Source organism: Aythya fuligula, chromosome 2, assembly GCF_009819795.1.
Source record: "Aythya fuligula isolate bAytFul2 chromosome 2, bAytFul2.pri, whole genome shotgun sequence".
In the NCBI taxonomy this organism is placed as follows: domain Eukaryota; kingdom Metazoa; phylum Chordata; class Aves; order Anseriformes; family Anatidae; genus Aythya; species Aythya fuligula.
Genome location: NC_045560.1, coordinates 123,946,166 through 123,969,472, shown reverse-complemented (window position 1 = coordinate 123,969,472; position 23,307 = coordinate 123,946,166). Strand labels below are relative to the sequence as shown.

The 23,307-nt window shown below is 37.1% G+C and overlaps 2 protein-coding genes across 2 annotated transcripts in view; one reads left to right on the top strand and one right to left on the bottom strand.

The window, feature by feature from the left end:
• The window catches only part of CSPP1 (centrosome and spindle pole associated protein 1), a 59,066-nt gene extending 50,402 nt beyond the window's left edge, over positions 1-8,664 (bottom strand). The window contains exons 1-3 of the mRNA XM_032181911.1: positions 8,621-8,664; positions 4,303-4,406; positions 2,914-3,010 (exon numbers count right to left, since the gene is read on the bottom strand). Coding sequence (XP_032037802.1) covers positions 2,914-3,010; positions 4,303-4,404 — 199 coding nt within the window. The 5' untranslated portion in view covers positions 4,405-4,406; positions 8,621-8,664. The remainder of the gene's footprint in view (positions 1-2,913; positions 3,011-4,302; positions 4,407-8,620) is intronic.
• Positions 8,665-8,872: 208 nt separating this feature from the next.
• COPS5 (COP9 signalosome subunit 5) lies at positions 8,873-21,228 on the top strand. Its single transcript, XM_032183131.1, has 8 exons — positions 8,873-9,038; positions 9,112-9,346; positions 12,102-12,230; positions 13,407-13,472; positions 14,931-15,016; positions 16,880-16,991; positions 17,767-17,915; positions 20,825-21,228. Exons 1-8 carry the CDS (start codon positions 8,917-8,919, stop codon positions 20,907-20,909), a joined length of 984 nt encoding a protein of 327 aa, XP_032039022.1. The 5' UTR covers positions 8,873-8,916; the 3' UTR covers positions 20,910-21,228.
• The last annotated feature ends 2,079 nt before the right edge of the window (positions 21,229-23,307 follow it).

Here is a 23,307-nt window from a genome sequence, read left to right as displayed (position 1 = left end):
TTTTATTGTAACAGGCCCAAAACACACATTTAGCACATTTCCAAGGTTACTGTCTGGTCTTGTAAAAGCTGCACTCCTACAATATAATGCTGGGGAAGTTGTTTGTTGTTCCCAAAATACATTTTGAACTACTTTATAAGAAACACCCTCTGCCTGAGAAGGCCTCTTCTGCTGAAATTTTCACCACTCCCCACAGACACCTAGCGAATTCCAGAAAACCACACAAGAAACAGGTTGCGACTGTTTTTTTAATTGCCTGATGTTTCACTGAAAGCATTTCTATTTCTTGTGGTCTTTGTAAAAACAAGTAGCAGGGACTGAGAGGGAAAAGAGGAATTTTCAAGGTTAGTGGTAACCTCAAAGAACCCAGTAAAATACAGTACAAAAAAAGAAGTGAGAAGCAGGTGCTTCGATTCAAATACTTGAAGTATTCAAATAAAAATGGTTTAAAGCTCATTTTATTACAGCAGACCTTTTTGGTTGGCCATCAGGAAAGCACTGAGAAGACAATTATAAGACAATTATCTCACCTATTTATGAGATAGCTGAGAAATACCTACTTCAAAAAGTTAAGGGAGATTAGGCTAGCAGGGCAAAAATACTCTGTTTCACAAACATTCATCCTAAACTTGTGTGTGTTTCTATCTGAATTCTTCTGTTAGGAGATATTTTACTTTTCAATAGTTTTCTGCTTTTGTTTGCTCTATTTCCTGTATTTATTTCATATTCCATTAACTGCACACACTCATACTGATAACTTTTTTTTTTTTTTTTTTTAGGAAAACGTTAAGATTTCAAATGAATTTTCACATAAAAGTTTGCATGCATTTAATATGTTGAGAAATAACAGTGCTGAACAACCCCACTCAATTCTGCCAGCTTCTCATATGTACTGTTAGATCTATAGCAGTAACATGGAATGAGCTCCAATCTAACTTAACCCAAAGGAAACTACATTACTTTAATCCAGAACCAGCCAATAACACTAATAACAATCCACTAATAACCCAGCATGGTCAGCATCCAAATGATTATTATAGCAATACCTACTTGCTGCTTTTCATTTAAGATCACTTGAATGTCCCTCACCTGTAATATTTCATTGTGCATTAACATATTTAGATATCAACATAAAAAAAAACAATTTATAATACTAAACACATCATGGTGTGTGTTATGATGGACCTCCAACAAGAGAGGTAATTATTTTAATATTAAACTAGCCTGGTACGCAGTGGCCTGTCACAGTCATTGGGATACAAAAGAGGAGCACTGCCTGCTGTGTTCTGTCTTCCACATTGTGTTTTCCCACAGTTAAGCAAAGAAATATCACCACCTGGACCAACCTGCTGATCAAAATAAAACTGTCCAAAACGTAAGGTAGACACTATTAGAGTGTTTTGTCCTCTAACCAAGTCTATCAATTATGAATTCTGGCAGCAAATAATATTCATTTATCATTTCAGGTCATTTTTAGTGATTTTTTCCTGTAAAGGTTTTAGAAGAGCTTGTCTTGCTGATGGCTGGAAGTTCCAATTATACATCTTCATAAAAGAGATGGCTTTATTTATGCACCTAAGGCCAGTTCAAAACCTCATATTCACACATTCAGCTCCCTTTTTAAATTAAGGCATGAGCATTTCTGGTAACAATTTCTGTTAAAATTATAGAAGGGACATAACATTAAGTGTAGTAGGAGTACTTATTTAAAAGGTAGATTAGATTGGTGTTATGTTAATAACATCAAATATCCATTGACACACGTTCTTTAAAATAAAAGAAAATCTTTTACTGGATGCTGCAGAATTACACCAGAAATACAGTATGGAAATTAATGGTACAAAGCCAAAGAGTCTACATAGGAAAGAAAAGAATTACCACGCAACAAGGAGGAGGATACACAACAGCTGTCAGAACAAACCTGAGCTACAACTGTAACAAAGGAAAAGTAGCAGTGCCTAAAGAAAGCAGATGGTTTGACAAGAAAGCAAGGCTGTCGCAATACAGAATAAAATAGAGAAATGAACACCATCACACATTTTCAATTGAATGTGTGATGGTGTTCATTTCTCTATTTTATTCTGTATTCTATTTTATTTCTGTATTCACACTTTTCAACAGAAGTCACAAAGGACACAGAGAAAAGAAAGAAAATGAGACAATATGTATTTTTAAAGAAAATGGTGATTAAACTGTCTAGTCACAGCACAACCACAAAACAAATCTAAACATTTCACTAGTTCAGACTTCAGCCAAAACTCAGTGCTTATTCTTTCCTTGGATAATGCGTAACTACATTACAACTTTTTCTTATTGTTATTATAAAAGCAACAAAACCAGTTTAGTACTCTAAGCCTTGACGTTTAAAAAACATTTAGCATTTAAAAGAAAAATTAATTTAACTGTGTTTGTTTTAGCCAAGTTGGAGTGGGCCTCTTAAGCTTCGAGGCTGAAAGAAAAGCTATGCTTGCTTCCCTGGCACAAAGCACAGAGAAAGAAAGAACCCTTTGGCAGCAAGCTGATGGTCTGTATGAAAGATGGACTTCCACAGCTTTTCCTCCAAGTACCCAAAACATAACAGGAAATAAACAGATTATCTACTGTAGACGAGCAACCAATTTTTGGTCTTGTTTTTTAAACAGAGCTACCTTTACAAGAAGGTGGAAAAAAAAAAAAAAAAAAAAAGTATTTGGCATATTTTCCTTATTCAAATCTCAGAAAAACTAATTAAATACAAAAACAAAAAGCCACACAATCCCAAGACATTTGGAAGAATAAAGAATTCGTAAGCACTTCAATTATAATGAACTTCTTATAATTAAAAATCCAAAGCAGTAATTCCCTTCCAAAAATTCTCAAAGGTAGTCAAATGCTATTTAAACCCTGAAGACAGACAAAAATTATATACTATACCTAAAGGACAGTTCTGTTGACTATTTGGAGGTATATTTTCTTTAGACATGGAGATTAACATTTTGCTAGTCTCAGAAAGCTTCTCAGATTCCTTATTCTGGAAAAATAAAAAAAAGTTTGTATCATCACAAAGTGAAAGAAACAACACATAAAAACAACATTATTAACATAATTATTAGCACTTGAGAATAGAAAGATTGAAAACAATGTTGGATAGCAACATACAGAACAGCTTATAAATTTCACTGATACTATCAAAAAAGTAGTTTTTCCTCTATATCACAGGTTAAGTGATAACTTCAGTAAGTTTCATGTCATAAACCACTCTAAAATATACTTCCACAATGTTTTCACAGCTTACACATACTGTCTCTGTTTCCTGTGCAGGAAGAATTGATGTATTGCATTCTGCCTGAAAACAAAAAAGAATTGCAATGTATTACAGGGCAAGATGAAAGTATCTGCTCCCTTTAACTATGTTTCCATCACATAGCTTAAGACTTTATCAAACTATAGGCTGGAAACATTCTCTTTCTCCTTAAACTTGCTCTGAGCAGAGGACGCAAAAATTAAGTCCAACAGCCCCCTAAGAATTAACTTTTTTGAGAAAAGTATTATAATTAGGTAAAAATACTTATGTTACCCACACACAGGGAAATAAATTTCCATAACCTGATGAAACAAAACCAGGAATTAAATATGATAATTGCTGTTAAAAGCTCACACTTTGGGGCTGAGTCGAACAGGAGGCAAAGAGACAAGTCCCCAAAAGCATATTTATTTATTTATTTTAAACAGAGGACTTAATTCCAGCTAGCTAAGAGATGCTGTAGCTAAATAATTCAGGTGCAACGTTTTACCAAGTACTGGCACTATTACACAACAGTGATCTGCAAATTACAACACCTTTACAGCTTTAGAATTAGTTACTAAACTCTCTGTTAGGAAAATCATGCTAAGGACAGATTTTGTTGAACTGATTGTATTAAATAATTTAACTTTTATAATTTCCTAGTTGACTTATCAGTAATGCTGAGACTATTTTCACCTTCCATCCCACCACCCATTCTTGTGAGTGGTCAGAAAGCAGTTCCCTGCTCGTCAACTCCACTGCAGGGGAAAGGAAGAACAATAAGCATTTACAAGAGTTTTCCCACTTGTTTAAAAAAAAATAAAAAAATGTTATTGTGTATGCCTGGTGGCACACACATTTTAAAAAATCTACATAAATGCAGATACAGAGCATTTATAGTAGAATTGTCTTTGCCTAGATAGATCTTTAGTATATACTTTAACAACAAATACAATTTTAAGAGCATAGTAAAAGCAAACTTAAATCAAGACCTTCAAAACGCGTTTAAATTAAGTGAAGCTATTTAATCCTCTTACCCTTATTTCCATATACGGTGGATCATTTTCAAGTTCTGCCTTATCTTGTGCCAACTTGGCCTTCTGATCTTCAATGAATTTTTCTAAATCTTCTGCCATCATTTCTAAGATTATAGAAACAACAAAGAACAAGGCATCTGTGTCAGAACAGCAGAAACTTAAAGCTCTGTTACAGTTGCTTAAGGCAGTAGTTAAGTTATGCTCATGCATTGCCCTCAGATCTTTGCTGGGTTAAATAAACAACAGACTTACGAAACCCATCTATGGAGGATATTACTTGATGTTTCACCAGAAAAAAAAAAAAAAAAAAAAAGTAAAATCAGGAATCATGATGTCTGAAGATATTTCTCTAATCTTTTGGAGCTGACAGTGTATTGTTACCTTCTGCATCAATAAAACACCAAAGGTAATAAGAACAGCTACTATTCTACACTAATTGTAATATGGATATCATCAGCTTTGCCTTACAATCACACAAGCCACTCATCTGTAATAAAACATGTACTGGGGAAACAGCTGATTACCTCTCTTCCATTACTTGTGCATCTTGCCTATGCAACTTGAAAGCTCTTCAGAGCTGAAATTTTAGCACTGTATTACTGTACACTGCTGCCTCTAGATAACCCGATAATAAAAATCAATGCAACTAGAAATAATGAAAATGGAATGGCACAGAAGTTAGGGCATGCACAAAGACTTCAAATATCCTTTGTTTAGACAGCCTTATCAGAACGAGAAGTACTGTAAAACTGCTTGCTAAGTAACCATGGGAAAGAAAGAAAAAAGAAAAAAGAAGATTCACTGCACAGAAGCCCACTCATCCTAATCTCCACTCAGCTTTTTCACCAACTCCACTGGAGAAGTCATGTGAAACTAAGCCTATGGATATAAAAAAAAATCTGTTATATTTTACATTTAAAGGAAGAATGGAGCTGAGAAGAAAATTAAGACTCTAACATCCCTCTAATGCTAACCACACAACTCCAGCATTGGCTTAGGAAGGTCTTAGGAAGCAATCCCATCACATCCAGTATCTAAGTACAGACTGCAGAGCAGTTTTATTAAGGCTAATTCAGTATCTCCTAAAGCTTATAGATCATATGAAATAAGCAATAAGCCAATGATAACATATTAGGAGACACTTTCAGGAAGAAAGTCAAGGAAATGAAAAAACGCAGACACAAAGCCCAGCAGAATAAGACACTAAATAGAAAAACATAGAATAATGTGTTCAGGGAGAATAATATAAATGTTTTCTATGAAAAATAAGATGAAGAGAAAATGTCAAAACCTCTACAGATAAATGAAGCTAATACGCAATTACTTGAATTTAAGGAATACATCTGGTTTAAACTTTGTGTCTTTCATTAGCGCTCTTTTTGATTCATAATATGAAATTTAACATTGTTACAAAGGAGGCAGAACTAGGACAGCCTATTTACAACTCCTAGTGATAATACAGGACAAGCAAATCCAAAAATAAATTTCCCCCATCTGATTTGTCCTAAATCTTTAATCTCATTAGTTTTGAATAGTGATAACAGATAAAAGAAATCTAAAAGAGAATATGTTTCCAGGCACTGATGACTTTTATTTAGCCTATTAAGTTACATAAGAGTAATGAAAAACCTGTTATGAATGGAAAAAAACAAACTTGTCGTATTAAACAGCTTACAAGCTGGTGCCATCATTTACCAACCAACGGGAAAATAAATTACTGTGTGGAGGAGGCACTGTGAGAAAGACTTACCAAAGGCTCAGTGACTCCAAAGTCTGAATTTTTAATCTCTATTTACACTAACATTCATATTAGAATGGTACCAAACCTAACCTGAGCTATTACATAAGGAAAGGAATATTTGCAGCATTGTTTCTATCTGGCATGAGGAACACAACGAATATTGTAGCACTCCACACTTTTTTTCATATTGCTTATAAGAGCAATATAATGCCGTAACTGTTTTGTCCTTGGGTTTTGAAGTTGAACTACACATTCAGCTGACATGAAGAAAGCTCACAACTCCAGGCCTTAAAGAACACTAAGACAACTAACACTACAACACTGATGGTCCAGCACACTTGCTAAGTAACAAGGAAAAGTGGCCAAATGCATCTCAGAAAATACCTAGATGTTTTATGTCTTACATCCTTCTGCTTCATTTTCCTACAACATGCACGAGTGGAAACTTTGAGATATGTGAAAAGAGTGTATTATGCTGATAGAGAATGAAAAAGAAAGAAAAAAATAAGACCTTTTCTTATATATTATCAGCAAAGCACTGACAATTTGAATGTGACACATTGCTGAGTTCAGAAAACATACATAAGCAAATATCTTACTGAATAATTATATTTTTATGACCTACTGTATCAAAGAGATCCTGATTAATAAGAGTAAAAAATTAGAAGTTATATATTTCTATCTGAAAAGAGTGCTATCACAGCCCCCAGTTATGCAATGAACTACATTGAAGGCTACTGTGCTAAATTCACAGTGAACTATTAATTTCAAACTGGCCTCATATGACTGCAGAAACTGAGTGAGGTAGAGCCCGCCACCTTAAAACCAATTCACCTCTGAATAAAATAGTCTATTTTCAGTCTAGCGAGGTGTCTGAATGGACTGTGTGAATTTCTAGACCCCTGCAATTATTAGCAGCAAAAGTAGCAGGCTCAAAACTAAGTTTGAAGGCATTGCTTGTTGGGCACGTGTGCAGAGCAGAAGGGAAAGTGAGACCACACGAAAACCTAACAATAAACTGCAAGTCCCCAAAATTACTAGGTGCAAACAACAGATTTTTCTTTTTTTTTGGAAAACAGCATTTTGTAAATACTATTCAAAGTATAGATTTTTGACAGCAAAAATCTGTCAGTTTAAAACTTGTGTTTTCACTTGCAAAACACTGTATGATTCAAATGAAAATTACATTAAATATACTATTTATTCAACTAGTGTTGGAAAAAGCCCCCAAGAAAACATATATTTTATATATTTTAACTTTCAAGAAGATATAACTTCATTTTTTCATAGCCTACTTCTTTTAAATTGGGTTGTTTCATAAAAGCAACTCCAAATAATTACAAAGCCAGCTACATAGACTTCAACTTGGTCACACACACCAGGCAGTGGAAAGCACACAGACATTCAAGAGAAGTCAAGTTTGAACAGAGATGGATATTGGATCTACACCCAAACACAATTAATAATGTATGTCTGCATTCAGGACATTCAAACCACCTATTAGCATATGTATTATTTTGAGTGTGTTGTACCTGTTTGCATACTGTGCATCTATTTTATCACCTAAAGAAATATGCACCTTTTTACTCTTTCTTCCTCTTGTGTTTGCTCAAGAAAGCAAGGGCAGAAGACCTGAAATCAGCCCATGTCATTGGGCAGACCCTGTCTACTTTGTGCATCAGGAAAGCCAGACAAGTGGCAATTCCCTTCCATATAAATAAACTGCAGCAAGGGCAGCAGGGGAGTGAAGTGTTTCAAAGAAGCTGCTATATGTCGTGTGTAGTAATTCTACTTACAGGTTACGTGGCCTCATAATTGCTTCACTCAGAAATATTTTTTAAAGCTTTCCCTGAGCCTCCTGAACGCTAAGGCCAGGCAGCACTGGCTGCTTCTCTCTCCTCCCTTTGAGTAGCACGCAGAAGAACCTCTCGCTGTCAGAAGAGTGGGTTTTGCATCTCTCACCTTCCTTTCTTTTTGATTCTTATCTGAAAAAGCACAAAACACCCACGGTCTGGATGCTCACGAATAAACTCCGATTAAAAACGAGGTGTTTCGCAACCACGAAGGGCATTAATGACCAACGCACCACGCCGGCGAGCCTCACCAGTTTACCTCCTCTCACCCTACGAGTTTGCCTCCTCCAGAACCCGCCTGTTGGGCCGAAAAGAAGGCGATTTGGGGAAACCTTCAGGGTGAGGAAGAGCTTCACTTCTCCCCCCGCGGCAGCTCGGCGCAACGCCTCTCCCCCCTCCCTCGGCCTGCTGCTGCCACCCCAACCAAAACCAAAACAAAACAAACCCAACCCAAAGAAAACAAAACAAAATAAAATAAGACAAAATAAAACAAAGCAAAGCAAACCGGACCCTGCCCGGGGCACGCTGAGGCGCTGCGGGGTGGCGCCCCGTTGTCAGGCAACGGCCGCGCAGGCAGCGGCTCCCCCCGGGAAGCCGCCCGGGGCTCGCTGCCCCCCACCGGGGCCGCCCGAGCCCTCCTCGGCTCCCCGGCCCCACAAAACCACCCCCGGGGGGGGTGCCCGGTGCTCGGTGCCCGTTGCCCGTTCCCCACCGCCCCGCTCACCGGCGGCAGCCCTCAGCTCCCGTCGCCGCCTCCCCGGAAAGCGGCGGCCGGGAGCCGGCAGCGCCCTCTGCGGCTCCGGCGGGCCCCGCAGCGGGGAAGGGGACGGGGCCGGGGAAGCGGCCGCCGCCCGCTGGGGGCGCAGGGCTCCGCCGCTCCTCCTCCGCCTTCCCCCAGCGGCTCCTGCTTCCGCCGGTGGCCGGGGTGAGGCCGAGCCGAGCCGGGCCGGGAGCTCGGGGAGGGGAGGGGGGGAGATGGCGGCGGCGGCCGGCGCGGGGAGCGGCGGCTCCGGCAGCGGGATGGCGCAGAAGACGTGGGAGCTGGCCAACAACATGCAGGAGGCGCAGAGCATCGACGAGATCTACAAGTACGACCGCAAGCAGCAGCAGGAGATCCTGGCGGCCAAGCCCTGGACCAAGGAGTGAGAGCGGGGCCGTGTGGGGGGGGAGCGGGGGGCTGGGCTGGGGCTGTGTCTGAGCGCCCCTCTCTTTCAGCCACCATTACTTCAAGTACTGCAAGATCTCGGCGCTGGCCCTCCTCAAGATGGTGATGCACGCCAGGTCCGGGGGCAACCTGGAGGTGATGGGGCTTATGCTGGGCAAGGTGGACGGCGAGACCATGATCATCATGGACAGCTTCGCCCTGCCGGTGGAGGGCACCGAGACCCGCGTCAACGCCCAGGCGGCCGCCTACGAGTACATGGCGGCCTACATCGAGAACGCCAAGCAGGTAAAAGACGCTCCTCACCGCCTGCATGGGTGCCATGGGAGCCCCTGCCTGCTCCCCGTGCTGCTCCGGTGGCCTGTTCGCCTTGTGTCTGCCCTAACGTGGCCAGGGAGCTGTGGCAGGGCCCCCTGAACGTGCTGGTTTCCATTAGCAGCTCAGCAGGTGCTTGACTGCCTGCCCTCCTCACGGTTTTGGTTGCCCCTTCCGCAGGACCTGGGTTACTTCTTCCTCACAACCTGGGTTACTCCTTCCTCAGGACCTGGGTTACGCCTTCCTCACAACTCATCTTGCTCAGAAGGTGTTTCTGTGGCTGGTGGCTTGTCAACGGAACAAGAAGGGAGCGTGTTTCTAAACTATCACGCGTGTCTTCTCTAAAAGCAGTTTGCGGAACTAAATATAGCGTAGTAATTTTCTCGCAAAAAGTATTTTATTATTTATAGATCAGGAAGATGATATTTATTCGCACCTTCTTGCTTTCTGAAGTCTCACTGCCTAGCAGCTCTGCTGTTTTCTATCATTATAAACAAAACACAATTCTGGAGGAAAAAGCCACTGAAAGGATAAATAACTTCCAGTGTGACCTAATTATCCAGATTTATAGTTCAGAAATGTAGATAATTAACTCAAAGTCTGTCCCCATTTCCTCACCTTGTACTCCTAGGCATGTCAGGTTAAGCCTGAGCATGCCATAAAAAATCGCACGTGCAGAAGGGTGACAGAAATACAAACATGCTCTGCGGCCAATCTAGAAACCAGCATGCTGGTATATCAGAGTACCTACTGATATGCTTCTTCCACTACAGGGCAATCTTACACCATAAATAAGCACTGAAATCCTTCTTAACTGTCCAAGCTCGAATAGTTTGAGGCCTAGTTTATCCTTTGATTTTCCTTTAATCCCAGAAGTATTATAAACCAGCTAAAATTAGAGAACCCTTACCAAGTCACTAGAGATAACGGAACAAGCACTTGGGTTATTTTGTAGAGTTGTACTTCTGTTCACAGCTTTATATCTAGTTAAAGATATTTAAATAAATGTGAATTAGGCTGTATCATAATGTCAGAAAAAAGTAAATACAAAGGAAAGTATATTTTAGGGCTTTTTTGAGGGGAGGGAAGTTTTCGTCCCTGTTTATGAGAAAATTTCAAAATAATTTATTTAATCTGGTTTATCTGGGAACTTAACATCATGATTTTAATATTGCTGTTGCAGAAAAGTATGGAATGTGAAAAGGTGTTTTTATCTAAAGATGTATTTGTAGCATCCAGTTCTTAGGTAGAAATAATGGGTTTCAATTTAATAACTATATATCATAATATGAGTATTTCTATATGCAATTACTTCATTAGATTTTGAAAACAGTGCATGCTTATGTGGGAGCACTCATATGATAAGATTTTTTTTCCAGTTGTTTATGTTGTGCAGTTTCACGTATAGTTTCACTATTTTGAAATTGAACTTGTGTGCAAATACAGTAATTCAGCTTTACTGGTGCTCTGACAGAGTTTGCATGCAGACTGTTCACATTTTATTTTGGCAAGCAGTTGTGCCTGGAATAACTTTTTTTACTAGCTTGCAAGTTGATAATATCCCCCTGCATAAGTACTTTACAGAAGTTGATGTTCCAGTTATTTGCTTCTCTATCGGCAGGATCTGATATAGCCATGGTTTAAAAAAAAAAAAAGTGTTAGTTGGCTTTGAAAAATAATATATGTGCGTTAGTGTGCTGTTGTTCTCTTTGACTCTCTTAAATGAGAGTTGCAAGAAAATATAAATATTATTCACCACTTCAAAAACAAAATAAACGTTCAGTTCGGTAGGTAGTTTGTGTGTTCTATCTCATCCTGACATACCTAGTATTTGGCAAAATGAAGCAGCTGATGTATTGAAACATACAGCACTCGGTTAAGAACTGGCATGTAGGGTAGTCAGACTAAAATCATTCAACTCAGTACTGAACAGCCATGAAACAAATCCTAATGAATTACAGTAAACTTAGGTGCAATAGGTATTCATTCTCCTTGATGAACCATGGTGTGTTTTGTTGTTGTTGTTGGTTGCTTGCTTGCTTTGTGTTTCTTTTTTTTTTTGGGGGGGTGAGGGTAATCTAAGAGTTATCCAGCAGTATTATTTGGAAACTTCTACTGTGAGTTTTTCTGCTCCTAAAAATCTCAAGAAATCATCTTTTGGCTTTCACAGCATACTGTGGCAATGAGTTCTGTCACTTTTGGTGGTCAAAAATGTGCATCTATGTAAGTTGCTATTTTGCAAACCTGCCAATGATCTCACTATATGCCTCTGAGATGTGTTGTTGCACTAAATAGTGAACATTTACTCTCTGTGAACTTCCTATACATTATATGAGATTATATATTACTTGCATCGTATCAACCCTAAAAAATTTCCATGATGACAAGACTTTGTTTACTTATCTCAGCATGTGGAGTCTCTGTTGTATTTCAGCTGTCAGTGAAGTTGTTACTGGGTCCTTGGAGCTAAAATTCTTTGTTTTGTGGTAGTATATAACAGCATATAGTAGCTGTAACAGTAAATACTACATAATGTATGGTTTCTGGAAAACAATTCAGCAAAATAAGCCGTGTATTTAGTATTTTAAGTTAGCATAGCAAGCTCCTGTGTGTATTCTTGTTTTTATTCTCTTACTGTGTTGTAATATGCTGGCAGGCCCAGCAGAGGGCAGCCGATACTTTAAGGATGGAAATTAACACTGGATTTGTTTTCCTTCGCTGCTGCTAGGTTGGTCGTCTAGAAAACGCAATCGGCTGGTATCACAGTCACCCAGGCTACGGCTGCTGGCTCTCTGGGATCGATGTCAGTACTCAGATGCTTAACCAGCAGTTTCAAGAACCCTTTGTAGCAGTGGTTGTAAGTACTGCCGGATAGTTGATAAAACTGCATAGCAAGTTATGCTTAGAGGGGAATAACTAAGGGTTTTGTCTATGAACAGTCTAGTAGTGTGTGGTTTGCATGTTGGAAGTGTTAGATCCAACACTTAAATCAGTTTAAACCCTTTTGCTTTGTTGGCCACGTGCTAGTCAAGCCAGTAGTCTTGTTCTTTGAGGCTGTTTTCACTACGTTGTTCCACATGTTGTAGTTCTGCAAAAATCTATACGCTACTCTTAACTTGAGGATGGTACTTCTGCAAAAATTCATTGAGCAATCCATATTCAAGCTCCCGCAATAAAACAAAAATCAGTTTTTGTTCTCTTAGTTGCCTTTTCTGTAAGAGTAGAGGGAAGCATGTTCACAGAGTCCTGTTACTTTGAAGCTAAAATGCCTTTTAGATGAAATGAATGGCATAGTACAAGGTAGAAGATTCTAGGACGTCTTTGAAGAAAAAACCTGAAGAAATCCTTCAGGCTCTTCAGTTCTTCCAGGCATCAGCTCCCATTTTAAATCAAAGTAAACCTTACTTTAAGTATGACTAGGACTACTGTTGCTACTGAAGGAAATAAAGGAAAAAAAGACAGAAATTAGTGAAAAAGAAAGGATATAATTCTGATGGTAGAATTACATTAGACAAGGATACAAGGATAGATCACCCCTAAAAAGTATTTCCACCATGTTTCCCTATTTTATGACATCATTTCACAGATACAGAACATTTCCCTTGGGACCTATTTTTTTTATTATTACTTCTAAGTTGAAGCAGAGTATTTATAAATATGTTATCAAGGAGGCTCCGTTATTAGTCTTTTTTCTCTTCCACCAAAACACAGTAGGTTGCATAATGCTCTTTCTTAGCTCTAATGGTTATAAGATTAAAATGTGGATTTCTGTTGCAGTTTGTTGCTTACTCTAAGTGTGATTTGTTTAAAGTATTTGGGAAAGAGGAAATGAGTTTGAAAAAATGGTCCATAGCCATTGATACTCCCTGTGTTTAGAGTCTCACATCAATGGATGCCAACTGAAAAAGTACTTTTAATGACTAAACTAAACCAATTTGCGCTAATTATGCTTCTGAAATGCAATTACTATTAATTTATGCCTATAGTAATTCATAAAACATTACATAACAAGCATTTCCTATATTTTTTACAGATTGATCCAACAAGAACAATATCTGCAGGAAAAGTAAATCTTGGCGCATTTAGGACATATCCTAAGGTAAATATTTAAAATAATCTAGTGTGTGATCAATAAACTGTCTTTAAATAAGTAATTGATTCTTTGTAAAGATTAGTGGTTTGTTCATCTAACAGTTCGATTTACTTTGCTGTGCTATATATCATTGTTCATTCTAGAAGACATGCTGATATGCTGGTTATTGTGTGCCTTTGGATATTGATTACCATTAGAAAGGTTGACTTCTATTAGGTTGTTCATAGATTTTTGGCAGCCTTAAATCAAATAGACATCTAGATAAGAAAGCTGTCCTAAAATTATATACCTTAATATATAATTTTTTAATGGATATAGTTCTAGGTGACATTCATTTAAGTATTTGTTAATATTTTTCTATCATTTTTAGACCTAAAACATGCTACCAAGTTTTGATGTGTTGTAATTTGCTTTTCATTTTAGAAAAATATCATGTGAAACTGTCTACTTAAATCTTTTAAATAAATATCATGAATCTTCACAAAGTAATGTACAAAAGAGGTTAATTAGCATGGAAGAGTTGGGCTAAAAAATAAGAAATCACTTAAATAGTGGAGATCTAGATCTCCAATTGCAGTCTTCTCTTCCGACTCATGTAATCATGCTATTTTACTTCAGTCTAATGAAGTTCAGCTGTATTGTTCAAACTTCCAGTTATCATTGGCTTATCAAGAACGTTAGTCTGTCATTCAGTAAAACTGTAATTAACAAAATGTTTATGAGAGGTTCCCAGTTGCATTCAAGCATTATTTTTGTGTTGATAAATATACAAAAGATTTCCTTAGAACAATTTGTGATTCAGAGTAGTATTCACTTCGGTTGGCAAAAACATTTAATAAATGCTTTGAGTATTTGCATGGAGAAGAATCCTGTGCCTGAAAACCAAATCCTATATAGAAAATGCACATTTTGTATTTGCACAGAGGGTGTTTATAAATGCACGAGGGGTATTTGTTAAGGAGTGTTCTGTGATCAGTTCCTGCCTAATCAGTAGCTGTGAGCGGCATTATTTTGACTAAATAACTGAAGTTTTAGGTATCCCTAGGGCATATTCAAGGCATAGTTTTTCCCTCTTCTCATACCTTCTATCTTCTTTCCAAAGAGGATTGAAATCACTTCCAAGAATAGGTAGAGAAGTCTTATCTTAGAAACTCTTTATTTCTCCGATCTAAGAAATGATCTAATCATAACATGCCCTGTCAGAAAAAGCTGAACTATGACCACCAGGTTGCTTCCAACATGCTTTTCAATAGACATGCAAATACAGTAACTTCTATCAAAGCCAACTGTAAATTTGAAATCCAAGAAAATCCCAAATTCCCCTGACTGGGAGAAATTTCATTTACCTTAGGAAAGTATCTTTGCATAAATGAGAATTTTGTGAAGTGCTTTCAAAGAGCTTAGTCATTTTGAGAAGTCCCAATCTTACTGTATCATCTTTGCCCTTTCTTTGTTTAATTTTAGGGGTATAAGCCTCCAGATGAAGGTCCCTCTGAATACCAAACTATTCCGCTTAATAAAATAGAAGACTTTGGTGTACATTGTAAACAGTAAGTAACATAAAAATTACTAACTGCAGCACAAGTTCTCTTTTATATATATATATATATATAAATAAAGTTTTTTATATATATAGCTTAGTGATTCGTTATGGAAAACTGCATTTCTTGGAGTGTTTCAAATCTTGAAGTTCTTTGTTGCTTTAGCAGTGTTGGTTCTGTGGAAAAGTGTAACTGTCATTTATCAGAAGATGCTTAAAAGGAGAACCGTTTTAAAGATGAAGTTACTTTTTACTTGGTTAAAAACTTTAGCAGCTGGTTCTTGAACACTTTTAAGTGGTGGTGCTTTCTTAGGGCAAGGAGGAAAGGGTCAGCTGTAGATATAGCAGTAGGACTAGGTAGACTTGATGCTCTTCTGAGCGGTGGCAACTGCAGTGCATCTCTTTATCCTACAGTTACATGGCTGCAGTTTTTCAGTTGTGTTTCTAGTAGTATTGTAAGGTGGAGCTGCTTCACAGATACCATCAGCAACAGGAAGCATTGCTGCTTTGTCTCTCCTGAAGTTTAGTTTCCTTGAAAAGGCAGTTTAATTTTAACCATTGAACTTAACCATTTGAACTTAAATGAGAACTGATTTACGTATATAATTTGAAAAAAAATATAAAACAGCAGCCATACAGAAGTCTTTTTTGAACTGTAATGTTTCTGTCATTTCAGAGTAGTCATTGTAAGCATGGCATTGCCCGTAAATCCACACCTCTATGTATGAGAGGAAGCTTATGTTTTATCCTTTCCTTATTAGAGGTGGTCTAACAAACAAATTGTTAATTTGTTTGTTGATTTTTGTTTTTATTTTTTATTTTTTAAGTTGGCAGTGTTTCTGGGAAAGCAGACTTCTCTTAAAAGCTATTTTTTAAAGCTTGTCTGTTTGGAATGCCAGTGACTACTGATTGCCTTGTAGTAACAGTCTGGATAATCATAGTCAAACTTCTCTCCCTTAATTGGTATTTAATGTCCAATGTGGAACTGCTTCCACTTAGTCTTCTTAAGTTCATTTCATTATTTCTCACATGAGTTGGATTTCTTACTTTGAATCTGGCACGCATTTCTTTGAACCAACTGACTTCATTTTTCTTATCATATGTGAAATAAGGCTATCTATCACAGAAGGATAGTCTATCTAAGACTTCCTATCACAGAAATATTAAAGTGCAGCGTGTTGGTAGATTGTAAAGCGTTGTTATTGCAGATGGAATGTCTTAGAGAAATGTCAAGCAAAGGAACTTTCCACAGAAATCGAAATATAATAGGATTGTTACTGCCCTTCTGAATTTCCTAATCAAAATAAAATTTAACATGTGGCTTTCGTGTTGCTATAATTCGCCTACACAAGTGATTTTGCATGACTCAGCTTTCTATCTGCTTTGTCATTTCTTGTGAATTCTGTAGCATCAGTAAAGCCTGACTTCCAAAATAACTGTGATAGAACTTAAGATTATTTGTCTGTTAGTAACATTTACTGTTATCAAATGTCCCTAAGGTAATTAGAGGTGAGATATATAAAATTAGTCATCTATTAAAAAAAAAAAAATCTATACCGAAGACCCCAAGCATGGGACATCATTGCATTGTACAAGAAGTTGTTAGGAAATTAATAAAAGCATTTGCAGTCTCCTAAGTAGAACACAGTGTATGCATGGGGATAGTGTAAACCTGCATTAAAGCTATAAATGAAGTACTTACAGACGATCTTGTAGAGTTAGAATTGGAACTGGGGGTAATTTATTGTTTAGTGCTTTGAATTTCTGCAGATACTTGCCACTGATAAGGACTTTTTCAGAGGGATGCCATTTGGGTGTCAGAGCCCAACAAGGTACATGGAAGCTTATCTTGTGTGCATATTTGTTTTTAAAGGTATTATGCTTTAGAAGTCTCTTACTTTAAATCATCTTTGGATCGTAAATTGCTTGAGCTTTTGTGGAACAAGTACTGGGTGAACACTCTCAGTTCTTCAAGTTTGCTTACTGTAAGTACCATAGTATGTTATTTTGTGCATACATTTAATTCATTAGTGCTGAAAGCCAGACCCTGTGCTATAAAATGCTTACTGGGACACTGACAGGTCATGCAGATTCCACATCAAGGTTCTGTTTGTCACATTTAAGCAATAACGGAAGGTTTCCCTAATCATAAATATTTAAATGTTCCTTATATCTGCTCTTTAAAAGGTGGGAATAACTTACGTATAATTTTGCTAAGTTCTGTATAAATTTAGACTTTATCTTGTTTAAGACAAAGTGTTTACCTTTTAACCTTACATGACATGACAGCACTGTAATGAATAAAATAAAATAATGTCAGTGAATAAGTAAATACTACTTCTGTAGCTTTTTTTTTAATACCTAATAGATAGAACTGTTAAAATGAGGGTGCAAGAGAAATAGTGAAGGTAGATCTTCAATGGAACAGCGCAGCATCAAAACCTTCCATCTACAAAAGCCAATTTGAAAACTTTTCTCTTAGCCAAAATCGGCTGAGTTTTACTTTCACTTTCTTGGTCCTGTTACTTAGGGAGTGGGTGAAAGGTGGGTGCCAATTTCAGTCTGAGTATTTCTCAGCTGTTCAGCTCCTGCTCTCTCAGCCACCACTCGTACCACTCGTGTTCTGTAGTACTGAAATTGCAGATACAAGTTAAAATGTGCAGTACTTCAGACTCTTTCCAGATGTTGTTGAGTTTTGTATATAAATGTTTGAATTTATAGCTTAGAATTAAATATGTTTATTGCTCTCTTTCTCCTAAGAATGCTGACTACACCACTGGCCAGGTCTTTGATTTGTCTGAAAAACTAGAACAGTCAGAAGCTCAGCTTGGCCGAGGCAGTTTTATGCTGGGTTTAGAAACTCACGATAAGAAATCAGAAGACAAACTTGCTAAAGCAACAAGAGACAGGTAAGATAATGAATGCATTACCTCTTAAAAAAAAAAAAAAAAAAAGTGTTATTTTGTTTTAAACTTTTATAACCAAGACTTTAACTTTAACCTACCAATTAAATTGTAACCTAAAAGATTATGGATAAGAAAGATTAGATTCTAGGTAAGAATGAGAAACTCCAAATAGGACCAGTTATTTTTGAAGGTTTAAGAAAATACTTCTTTAGAATACTTTTAAATAAAAGTCAAGAACTGCCCTTTTTTCATTTTTCTTATTTTATCTTCTTTTCACGACAGATAGGGAAGGGTGTTTTTTTGCTTTTTGTGGTTTTGTTTGTTTGTTGTAAGCTAGTTACAGAAATTGTAGCCTTTATATTTCACTGCCTTGCCTGACGCCAAATTATCATCTTTGCCTGTTAATGAAATTATAATCATAGGGTAAGAGCATTATTTCAAAGAAATCAGTGTTTTCCCTTAGTGTTCCTTTCATGCTTATTTGTAATTATCTCTTGTTTGTTTGTTTGTTGTGTTGTTTTGAAGTATAAAAGTGAACATAAATGGCTTCTCACAAATACATCTCTCTCCAAATGAACAGTCAAGTGATACACGTGCCTAGAACATACAGTGTTATAGTCACCATTTTTACTGGGTAAAATCTGGGTAAAATATCCAACAGAAGTTATACAGTATCGTGGGCTGTTAACAATGTTGTATTTGGCATATTCTAGACTCCGAAAACCAAAAAGTACTTGCTAATATTTGGGCCATCTATGGAGAATGCAGGAATACATAAGACTCACCTGCATGCTTCCTAAAAATGTTCAGTGTGAGATATGATTCAATTTAGTAAGGAACAGCTCTATAGAATCACTTGGAACAGACAGCAAAAATTGAATAAAATATGGGAGGTTCCATTTTTCAAATTTGGAGGTTTCTGGTGCTCTTCCTCATCCTTTTATCTTGAATGATTTTGTTTTCATTGTATTTTTTTTAAATGTTTGTTTATTTGTTTTCCTTCATGTTGGCAGTATGTGCCACAGTACAAACTTTACTAAGGAATAAACTGATTTTTGAGGTACCAGATGAGTAGTGAGTTTAATGGTGGGTGGAAAAAAAAAAAAAAAAAGGAAGGCTTTGTAAAGAGACTGATTTTTAAACTTTGGGCAGGTCTAGGAAGATCTTGCTCAATACAACTCAGCTGAACACAGATTTTGCCTTCAAGAGCAGGAGTCTGAAACACTGCTGTTGGTCAAGGGCTTGTTTCACCGTAGGCAGTGGGAGGAACGCACGCAAATGTAATATGGTCATTACTAAGTGGAATCAGAGATGCTCTTGTGGCAGTGTGTTCTGTGTCCTTGTTATGGAAAGTTAATAGCTCTGACAAGTTTTCCAACAAACATGGTTGAGCTGGTGGGTTTGTTTGCTTTTTGTTTTTTTTCTTTTGCTTTGTAGAAGATAATACCCATTTAGACAACTTCACTTGCAGAGCACCCTTCCAGTGAAGTTAGGGCTATTGTTAATTCATGTTAAGTGATACTTTCCAGTTCCTGCTGTGAAACAGTTACAATAGCAACACTTTAAAGATAATAGGAAAGAGTTGCTGATGTGTTTTGCCTTTGATTTTCATCTGTATGGTGTCCCAAAAGATTGACAGCATTTTATTTTCAAATTTTAAGAAATTAAAAAGTATTTTTGCATCACCCTATCATTACTGTTTCTTGCAGCATTTGCAGACGTTTTTCTTTCCCGTTTTTCTTCTTACTAGTTAGTTTATAAATTGTAAGACTGGAAAAGATTGCTGTTGTCTTTCTTCAGTGCTGCTTTCCTGTGTAACATAGGCTACTGTAGTTCCCAGAATTAATTTTAACAGTTTTAAGGATGCACCTTTCTCTTCAGCTAATAATCTTTCCTCTGAAAATATAAAGTTATTTGTCCTAAGAAAAGCAAAAAAAGCCAGGAGTAGCCTGGTGGGGGCACCAGAACAATTGATTGATTGACACCTAAATTACCCCGAGGGTAAATAGGGCTGCAAAGTTTGCTAAAAGCTGAACAAATTGGGTGTACTTGTTTTAGGGGAAAATATTGTAAGACATTACCATAAAGCTACTTACACTTGGCTATATGAAATGTTCTATTTCTGTACATACATGTTACTGAGAGCAGTTTTATAAGAGTACATATTCATTGGCCAAACTGTTCTCCAAACTGGCCTCGTTTGCCTGGGATTGCTTGATCTGTCCAGTAGTAATTTTTCCCTGTTCTTCATGCCTTTTGGGATGATACATCTTTTGTAATTTTCTGTTGTATTTCAAGATATTTTTTGTTAGCTTGACAGTACTTTTCTCTAAGCCAGGCATTGAATTAAACTTGGATCAATAGGAATCCTCTCAGCTGTGTTTTGTTTTAATTTTGTGTTTCTTATTTTTTGAAAAATATACATATTACATGTTTTACCTGATGAGCTCTATAAACTCTCCTTGAATGCTCCCTGTAAAATGGTTTCTCAGAGAAGCTCTGGTTACCATGTGCTACTGGCCTGTGCTTGGGCAAAGGAGATAAGATAGAAAACAAGGAGAGCCTTCAGGTATTGATAGAAGCTGGTAGCTCTCATCCCCCAGTGTTCTGGGGAATTTTTTGTTCAGATGACCACAGCACTCATTTTTTGTTGTTCATGTGAGATGTCCTAAACTGCTAGACAAGGAAGTTTTCTGGGGTTCGTCTTTGTGTGTCTAGAGCTGGTCAGTTGGCTTTTCAAAGCTATTGGCAACAATGGCTAAATTGCTGTGTGTGACTTTTCCTTTCTGGGCAGTTGGGAAGATTCATGGGGTTATGGGCACCCTGAACTTCCAAAACAGCTGAATATCTTCAAATAAAATGACAGTGGAGTTCGATGTTTAGCCAACATTGAATTTATGCTTGTTTTTCAGCTGCAAGACCACCATAGAAGCTATACATGGATTGATGTCTCAGGTTATTAAGGATAAACTTTTTAATCAAATTAATATAGCTTGAAGTGCATCGCCAGCTGATACGCATCTCCAAAGCAGAAAAAGTCATGGTTTCTTTCACTTGGACTTGTTCAATTTGGGAAACAGAGCTGGAGTGGAAAATTGTTCATTTAATTTGTAGTACTTTAATATTTCCCACCTGTCTCACCAGTTTTAAAGAACAAAATGTTCTGAAATGTAGTTTAACTTTTTGTTCTTTATCATAAAACACAACCAGTTTGGAGAATTGTTCCAAAATTAAAATAAATGTGACTTTTACTGGATTTTGCTCTTAGGTATTTATCTGCATTATCCAACTGCAATAAAACAATTTAAAAAATGAACGAGTGTTTGGGGGATTGAATTTTTTGGCAAACATTAATCTCTTTTTCTTATTGTTCTGTAGAAAAGTTCTGTCCACTTAGATTAAATGGGTAACCTGTGCATTATTAGAAGTATGCGTCTCGGATTTTCATTCCTATGTTTAATTGTAAGAATTGAAATCCCATCTGATGATCTTTTAACAAGTTACTAAATTTAATGGAGCCATTCCTGGTTTAGCTTTCCTGGCCCAGCCAGAAATGGTTTCTTCTCACCCTGAAGAAACATTTGTGCATCATACAACGATATTTTACTTTTCGCTTCACAGTTATGATGGATGTTTTTTATTTCTAGATATGAACTACAAACAGGTAGGCAGTAAAATTATGAAACTACCAAGAAGTTTACATAGTGCCACTTCTCTCCTGCTTACCATCTATTGCTTGTTGTAGTCACTTGCTGCCTGCAAAGGACCAAGAAGAAAAATCAGTATCTCTGAAATATGAGTTAGCTTAATTTAGGGCCACAGACACCAAAATGCATTAATCATAATTGTTGTCTTACAACATGGTGCCACTGCAGGGCTGATCTAAGTTTGTTTTGGAGGTTTCCATACTGCATTTCAATAATTCAAGATGTTTGGTTTTCTTTTAAGTTTTTATCCTTAATCCTGAGTTTCCTGGGTTTTTTGGAATGTTTACTTTTGGGATAATTTATAACATGCTTTATACAATATGCCATTATGCTTTATACCTTCAGTAACTAATATTCCTTTTCAACCTTAACTATGCCTTGATGTGGGTCTTGTTTTTGTTTTGGTCTGGAAATTTTAATAGCTATTACTCATTTGGGGCTTTTCATTCAAATGGATTCCAATGTATTTGAAGCTAAGATGCAAGTTACACAATGGAAACATCATTCAGCAAGGAAATACAGATACCCTGAAGCAGAAATTCATCAAGAGTTTTAATGCAGCAGCATCTAACAGTTTAGGGAAAATACATTTAATCAGAGCAAGTCAAGCTCAGATAATTATCAGATGTGCAGTTTGATACAAGGATGATTTTATGTTTCTTCCAGCATGGCAGTGGTGGTGGGGAGGCAGGAGAAGAATGCTTTGGTGTTTTAATATTCAAGGTTATTAATTTTTCTGGGAATGGCAAGAACAGCCTTCTATACAAGCAAGCATAATGCAAAAGCCCACAGTAGTACCCTTGAAGGAAGACACAGCAATGTACCTAACCAGTAATTTTCCCTACTTTCTCTCGTCCGTAGGTGTTTTTGAGACTAAATTGTAGTATACAGCCATAGTCCCACTCTGAATGTGAATACTTCATAAAGTATCCAACTTTTGTGAGATAGATACCTACTTGGAAATATAATCTAGGTAGGATTATACCTTGTAGGATTCTCTGCGTAACATGGTACAAAAGTTTTGGATACATCTAGTGTCTACCTGAAATATAAAATAATAGCTTAATCTCATATTAGTCTACTAGGCATATTTAAACTGTCCTCATTTACAATAGCCACAAGCTGAGATTTAACACACACAGGCTTACAATGAACGTTTTTAGTCACAGTTGGCTTTAAAATATCAAGTTGTCTTATTAACTATAGCAATATTAATTCCCCTAAATGCTGATGCAAATAAAGTTGTCTATTAAGTTACTTGCTTTGTTACTTGCTGAGCATACAGAAAATTCACAATTAGCCGTGAGTTCGGCTCTATCTGTGGCCTGTATAGGACCCTTTCTGCAGTGTTCAGGAATTCCCTTGTCTTTGATCAACCATCATTAATGTTAGCAATGTTCTGAACTCTGCCTTTTACTGAGATCAGAATTCTGTTTATAGAAAATGGCTACCACAAGTGAGTAATCAAGTGTGTTCACACATACACAGATCCTAAACAATGGAGAATCATTCGGGCATAGAAAGTATACCGTAATTCTAACAAGAAGTTTGGGGGCTTAGAAAAAAAAAAATCAGGAATAAAGGTGTTCTTGAGAATGATACATGTTGTCTATCAACTCTATACACATAGGGAAATTAATTCTTCCACGCTTGCACCCACTTCTTTGTTTTTGAGCATCATCACAATT

Coding starts and splice junctions, on each gene's coding strand:
- COPS5 (XM_032183131.1), top strand. CDS start 8,917: ATGGCGCAGAAGACGTGGGAGCTGGCCAACAACATGCAGGAGGCGCAG. Junction 9,039..9,111: donor GCCAAGCCCTGGACCAAGGA/GTGAGAGCGGGG, acceptor CCTCTCTTTCAG/CCACCATTACTTCAAGTACT. Junction 12,231..13,406: donor AACCCTTTGTAGCAGTGGTT/GTAAGTACTGCC, acceptor TATTTTTTACAG/ATTGATCCAACAAGAACAAT.